At 38.3% G+C, this 7,623-nt stretch overlaps 1 protein-coding gene across 7 annotated transcripts in view; it reads left to right on the forward strand.

Moving 5' to 3' along the window:
- Window positions 1-6,725, forward strand: part of EXOC7 (exocyst complex component 7) — a 48,435-nt gene extending 41,710 nt beyond the window's left edge. For all 7 annotated transcript variants that reach the window (XM_070937545.1, XM_070937544.1, XM_070937539.1 and 4 more), the window contains 5 exons: window positions 1,901-1,996; window positions 3,861-3,924; window positions 5,519-5,560; window positions 5,680-5,813; window positions 6,523-6,725. In XM_070937545.1, coding sequence (XP_070793646.1) covers window positions 1,901-1,996; window positions 3,861-3,924; window positions 5,519-5,560; window positions 5,680-5,813; window positions 6,523-6,625 — 439 coding nt within the window. In that variant the 3' untranslated portion in view covers window positions 6,626-6,725. The remainder of the gene's footprint in view (window positions 1-1,900; window positions 1,997-3,860; window positions 3,925-5,518; window positions 5,561-5,679; window positions 5,814-6,522) is intronic.
- Window positions 6,726-7,623: the final 898 nt, after the last annotated feature.

Below are 7,623 nucleotides of genomic sequence, written 5' to 3' on the forward strand. Positions count from 1 at the left end.
CTCTCTCTCTCTCTTTCTCTCTCTTTTTCCCCCCTGCTGCTGCTGTTTTTATGTCCTTTCAAAAAAGGTCCTTTTAAGTCTTTCATCTCTTCTGTTAAAATTATCTTATGTATGGCAGTGGAAAAAAGAGAATAGCTTCAATGTGGAAAGGACTTTCATCTTGTCAGCTGAGAGGCTTTTTGTTCTGGAGAAGTACTTTTCAAGAAATCCAAGGAATAATTTTCTGCTGGTAGTTTTGCATTTTTCATGACAATCAATCCAACTCAGAAAAATAAGTGTTGTAATAGTTACTGTACAGCTCTGTGGCTTCTGTGCATTGTCTAGTGCAGTAGTTTCTCAGTACAATTGGACTTACCGGTAACTAGGGCATATAATAATAAAATGGAGTTGAGGTTATTCAGGTACATAATGTGCCATAAGAAATTGATACATACCATCATTTGAGCATTGGACAAAAAAAAGCCATCTGGCTTAAATAGAATTAAAGAAAGTGCAGAAGAACATGAAAAGGCATCAGGAATTCTTCTGCTCATCTATCAGTGAGATGACCACAGTCCTTAAGCCTGATACATGAGAGCCTATTGGATGCAGTGCTGAAGGGGCTGAGCTAGAAACCAGGAGACAGTGAGAACTAGTCCCACCTTAACTTTGAAAGCCAGCTGGGTGACTTTGTACCAGGCATTGATGCATCTCAATGTTTTAAAAGTTTGGGTCCTGGTAATCTTAAAGAATTGGCTTTTTAATTTCCACGTTCTTCAAGTACAGTTGAAGGCATCTGTGCTTTCCCTGGAATGCCCTGTCTTCCCAGCTTGCAATTTCCATCAACTGAAGCTTCTCCAGTTGTACAACCCAATAAACACTGCTTTCGTGTGCATTTGCTGCCACTTTCATTTTCTCATCATCTCTTGTTTGGAATCCAGTATGTCTTGAGACAGGGAATAAAATCCTAGACTCTTAAGAGCATAGCATAGAGGATGTTTTTAAAAATCATGCTAACTGGGTTTTTTTTACCTTCCTAGAAACTGCAGATTTATCTTCACTGTTTCCCTGTTTGCTTAAAATGTTTTAGAGTACTTAAGGGTAAAAACACACAAATAACTCTTAAAAAATCCAAGTAAGACCAAAATGTTCTTAGCAATTCAGCATCGATCCTTTCTACACCCCACAAAAAGAAGTAGAAGAAAATATTTTTGGAATATACTCAAGATCGGATTGTTCCTGATTGATGATAAGCAACTATTGAAAAGAGAAGATGAACATGAATAATAACTTATATTGTTTAGCCTAAACTGATTTTCAATATAAAGATCTGCAAATCTCCTCCTCATTGGTGAATGCATTTTTATTTATTTTTATTCTTTGTTTTCTTCTTAGCCTGATGACAACCAAGATTTCCAGACCTTGCACCAATTATAAAGAGCACTAGAAAGCAATGTTTAGTATTGTTATGCCTTTAAAAATTAGAGCAAATTTTGAAATTAATTGCCCCTCCTTCGTGGTTGAGGGTCACAAAAGAGCTCTTTAATCTTGTGATGAACCTTGTAGATCCCTGGAAAGAAATGAAACCAATTTCTGTTTTCTAAAGGTTTTGAAGCTCAAATAACCTGGAGAAATTTGGAGAACTTCTGCAACTCAACACAATGTCATAGTCAAGTGGCCCATGCCATCCAATCCCACCTCCATCCCCCCCAGAGGCAGGCTTGGTTCTTTGTTGCCCTCATAATTCTTTTTCCCTGGCTTCCAGTATCAGTTAAAATATGTTGAGCATTGATGCAATTTAAGAATTATGGAAAGACAGGGTTTTTTTCTTTACCCGTTTGAAACAGATTCTTCTTTATAGGCAGAAAAATGCTGCTGTTTCACAAATTCCTGTTCATTGAGCCCTCTTCCTTTTTCCTAGGTCTGAGTTAATCCAGTTGGTAGCTGTGACACAGAAGACGGCAGAAAGGTCTTACAGAGAACTTATTGAGCAGCAAATTCTGACCTATCAGTGCAGGTGAGAAAACAACTTATCTAGTCATTTTCCATTTGAGTTTGGACTTGACTGCTTTAATCAAACTCTCATGCCTACCCAACGAGAATTTTAGCAAGTTGTGATAGAGCAAGAGAGGGCAAGTTGTTCTTCTTGAAAAGGACAAGTAAAATGATTGGTATCATTGGATTTTAGTACTAATTAGGATGCAAATTCAGTTCCATCAGCTTGCATTATGAAGGACATACTGTCCTTCTGAGAATTCAGCATTACTGATGCTAAGATAATATTTGAAGATAAAACATGCTGATGAAAGCAGAAACTGATATGAAGATAAATGGCATTTGGCTTCTTATCCTTGTTATTTAATTGGGAATGGAAGGTTACTTTCTCGTCCTTCCTGTTCAACATCTATATGAACCATTGACTCATCTGATAGTTTGGGGTTTGGTATTATCAGTGTGCTGATGATACCAATTATATCTTTTGATCCCAGGCTGGCAAAGTGAGATCTACAACATTCTCTCCCAGGGTCTAGAGGCTATCCTGGTTTGGATAGAGAGGAACCATCTCTGACTCAATCCTATCAAGACTGAGTGGCTGTGGATGATTGAACCACCTTGATTTGAGGATGTTCCACCTTAAACTTAGGAAAACCCTTTGATAGCTTCATCTGATGTGCCCATTGTGCCCTCTTCTAGATTGAGAGGTCCTTACTTTTGCCCTGGTCACCTCATGGCCTGACTACTATATTAGGCTCTGCCCTTGAAAGCTGACTGGAAGCTTCAGCTGGTCCAGAATGCAGCAGCATGATCAGTGATGGACACTTTACTGCCCTGCTCTGCAAGCTGCATTCGTTATCAGTTTGTTTCCAGATGCTATTCAAGGTGCTGGTCATTATCTATAAACCTCCACATGACTTAGGGCCTAACTATTAGAGGGACCACTTATCTCCACTTTAAATCCTCTGGTATGATTGGCACACTTATGATTCCTTTGATTAAATAATGCCATCTGTTGGGACCACAGAACCACACCTTCTTTGCCGTAGCACCAGCATTTGGTGTACATTTCCTGCAACATTATCCTGGGACATGTATATTTGCCTTCATTCGTAATGAACTCTGTTATTTTTATTGCTTGAAATCAAAATAAAACTAGTTGCAACTGATTTTATCTGAGTCTGCTGAGTCAAAGTCTGTTGCTTTATGAGTTAGATTCCTTTGTGTGCATGGATGTGTTTGGATGTGCAGATTTTCTCTCTCTGAATGTTTAAACAGTTATCATTTAGTGACAGCCTCACTTAGCAATCATTCACAGTTACAACAGTGATGAAAAAATAACTAAAACTAATTTTAGCTTCTATCATTGCATTTATGACCTTTGCAAATGTACAAAGCAAAGGACAGTTTTGTAAAGTCATCAGTTTTAATTTCACTTAGTAACTGCTTCCCTTAATGACTGAATTACCAGATCCAATGTAGTAACTAAATGAGGATACCCATATTTACATAAGCATATTCATCAGTTCATGTTTTAGCTTAATGCATCCACTTCTGAGATATAGACAAATTAGTACAGAGGATGATTTGAAGCACAAATTACTTTAGTTTTAAGGGTTTGAAATGGCAAACACTAGCTTTTATCCTTTGTGTTCATCTACACTGCCATATCAGCCATTGCGTAACCAAAGCTATCTAAAGATGAAGCTTCCATTCACCCCTGAATACCTGCATGGAAGAGTCCCTGAAAGAGAAGGAGGTCTGGATCATTTGAGTCTCCTGATCAAATAATGAAACACACCACAGAGTTATTTTTTATTTGCATATTTATTTGATGCCACTGAAATCACATCTACTTTACTGAATCTTCTGTAAATCTATTGCAGCTGGTTAAAAGTAACAGATTATATATCGGATAGAAACCTACCTGTCTTCCAACCTGGAGTCAAGGTAAGAATAGTTTAAATTAAGTTTTATGAATTACTGTAGAAAATTGGAAAGAACTGTATATGTGTCTAATCGCTTAAAATGCACTTCTTTTGTTCTTCAAATATCAATTTAAAGCACTGCTGGTGTGCCCTGTCTGAAAAAAGAGATTAGTTTCTGTTTTGGAAGTAGTTGCGGCAAAAACAGTCCCTTCCCCATTTCCACCTGCAGTAAAAACAGTTTATGTAAGTCCAAGTGCTAATGGGATTTTTATTGCTAGGGATAACATCATCTTTGCTGGGAATCATATTTTAGCCCAACTATTAAGAATAGTTTTAAAAATTCCTCATCATACTTCCCCTACCTCTTAGGCTGCATTTTATTCTGCTCTTGTTTTTGCATATTTTAGTGTTTTAACTGGAGGACATGACAGGTAATCCTTGATTTATGACCACAATTGACTCCAAAATTTCCATTGCTAAGTGAGTTTTGCCCCATTTTATGTCCTTTCTGCCATGGTTGTTAAGCAAATCGCTGCAGTTGTTAAGTGAATCATGTCATTAAGTGAATCTTCACTTGTCAGATGTAGGCTTGTCAACCAGCATGTATTTCCTACAGTTGCAGCTTTCCAGGCTCACACAATCACTATTTATGACCTCCCCAGCCTATTTATGACAAGCAAAGTCAGTGGGGGAAGCTGGATTCGCTTAACAACTGCAGTGATTTTATTAACAACCATAGTAAAAAAAATCATAAAATTGACTCACTTAACAACCCCCTTGTCTAGCGGTGGAAATTCTGTTCCCAATTGTGGTTATAAGTCGAGGACTATCTGTGTCAACTACTAGAATAAAGATGTGCTTAATACAGATAGTCCTCGACTTGTGACCACAGTTGAGCCCAAAATTTATGTTGCTAAGTGAGACATTTGTTAAGTGAATTTTGCCCCATTTAACAAACTTTCTTGCCACATTTATTAAGTGAATTACTGCCATTGCTAAATTAGTAACCCGGTTGTTAAGTGAATCTGGCTTCCCCATTAACTTTGCTTGTCAGAAGGTCTCAAAAGAGGATAACATGACCCCAGGACACTGACCATCATAAATATGAGTCCGTTGCCAAGAGTCTGTATTTTGATCACGTGACCATGGGGATGCTGCAATGGTCATAAGTGTGAAAAACAGTCGTATGTCACTTTTTTCAGTACCGTTGTAACTTTGAACGGTTGCTAAGTGAACGGTTGTAAGTTGAGGACTACCTGTAATTGCCTGAAAGGACACTGCAGATCTCACTTAGAACCGCTCGGTCTCCGTGCCCCTGTTAAGAAGTCCCTTTCTCTTTTGAAACCTCCTCCCTGCTCTCGACAACTAATTGAGACTGAAATATCTGCTTGTGATTTTTTTTGCATGGCTATTCTTATGTGTTCCATAATTAGTGTGTGAGGGCAATGTGGCCTTGAAAGGCAGGTTAAAGCTCTTGAGGATAATAGGACTATTGTACTCTGATCCCTAAATCCAGGTTTGTATGGAGCCTAGTGCCGAGGTAGGTGCTCTCAAAAAAAGGTCAAGAAGCAATTTGAACGCCACCACTAACTTCCATTTCCCTTAATTGTTTGCAGCTAAAAGACAAGGAGAGGCAAGTAATCAAGGAGCGTTTCAAGGTAATGCGCTTGCAAAGGTTTTGCAGCTTTTTCCCTCTGACCTGCTTGCCTTTGTTTGTTGCTTGCTGTTCAGTTCTAGATGCTGTACTTTTCTTAATACAATCTTTTCTATGGGAAAGGGTTTCAATGATGGTCTGGAGGAGCTGTGTAAAATCCAGAAGGCGTGGGCCATCCCTGACACAGAGCAGAGGGACAATATTCGGCACGCCCAGAAAACCATTGTGGAAGAGACGTATGCCACCTTCCTTAACAGGTGCCTCTTTGTCTGTTTGGGGAGAGTTCTGACATTTGGGCAAGGCTTGGCAGGATGCCGTTTCCTGATCCTAACCGTGAAACCACCTCCGGTGTCCCTTGCCCTTAAGAGAATCAGAATGTTGTGTGTATGAAGTTATAATGTTGTCCCCAATACTCACAAAACAGAGGGCTTGTGTTTTTTTATTTTCCATATGGCACACTAGGCTTTGCATTGCATAGAGTAGCTGGATAGAGTAGCTGACTGAACTTTACAGCATGTGAAGTGCTGCTGTTTATGATTCCAGCCATTCTTTCTCCTTCTCCCACTTTATGGGTTGTTTTTGACCTGTTCTAAGTCAGTATTATATACCTATTGAGCCTGTTGAACCCTCACTGAAGTAATTTTAGGGGGTGCTCCTTATATTTTTGTAAACAATAGTCTTTGTTTCTCCAGATGTCTTCTGATATCTGAGTATGATGGTTTTGAGCACATGAAGTCTGATGCTCAAGAATTAAGAAGGCCGTTGATTTCAGTCAGCCTTCCCCCTGCCCTCAGAATTCAATTCCCATAATATCATTTGGCCATATATCTGAAGACTCTTCTGGAGGGAAACAGGATAGAAAAAATGGGTGGTGTTCTGTTAACTAATGAGGAAGCAAGGGGCAATTGAAGAATGAAGAATGTTGTCCTTGCTTACACAGTATTATCTTTGCTTTTTCCCTGACAGGTATGGTAGTGTACCCTTTACCAAGAATCCTGAAAAATACATTAAATACAGAGTTGAGCAAGTGGGTGAGATGATTGAAAAGCTCTTTGATACATCAGCCTGATCTGCTCGTCTGCACATTAGTGATTTCCTAGTCCTCTTTTATTGTGAAAGCCATGGATTAAACTTGTATTTATCAAATGTATAAACTTCTAAGAACATGATTTGTGGTTTGTATGTCCTCTTTGAAGATTATAGGAAGACTAATTTCTTCAGGTGCCTGTGTCTTTCTTTTTCTCTCTCATTTTTAATTTACAGACATGCTCTAAAGCTTTTCTCCATTTCTGATTCAGATGAATGGTAATTGTTCAAGTTCAAGTAGGAAAAGCCAAGAAATCCTTAGTAACAACTTCTTACATTTTGTGACTTGTTTAGAATACATATGGAAAGGAAGGAGAGGGAGGAACTCCATTTTGGTTGCCATGCTTAAAGATGCAATAGAAGAGATGGATTTTGTTGAAGGCAAATAAGAAAAAAAGAAGGGGGAAATGGGTTTTCCATCTGCTTTTGGGGGCTGTTACAAAAATGCCTCTGCATCCTTTGGCCAGTTGTAAAAATTTAAATATCTATCCCATCAATGGAGTAAGAAATGAAAGTCAACTTAGTTTGGTCAGCTACATACATGTTTTTAACTATACATTTATTTAAAGCAAGATTTGGAAGTCTATCTTAAGTTTAACTTCCTTGTAGCCTTGTGGGAAATTTCCTGACAGAAACTAGCACGTTCCTGGAAAGTGTGTGAATCATATATCATTGAACTGGAACAATTTATGAGGGTGCTCTCTGTTTTCTTGCAAATGTTTCAGTACCCAAACTAGGTAACATCATCAGCTGGATTTTCTCTGAGCTGTTCTTTATTCATGTGAAGGTTTTATATGGCCTGGACTCAAGATACATGATTGTTCATACTACTAAGTGCTTATAAAAATAGTTGAAACTCTGAATGATGCTGTAATCATGCCATAAACTGGAACCAATAGCTCTAAATAGTAATTTGTATTATTATATATTTTAGTATCTTTATAGGGAAGCTATATGTGTATCTGCTTTGATTGAAACTCC

Source organism: Pituophis catenifer, unplaced genomic scaffold, assembly GCF_029215685.1.
Source record: "Pituophis catenifer annectens isolate HBS135680 unplaced genomic scaffold, rPitCat1.0.hap2 SCAF_2, whole genome shotgun sequence".
Lineage (NCBI taxonomy): Eukaryota > Metazoa > Chordata > Lepidosauria > Squamata > Colubridae > Pituophis > Pituophis catenifer.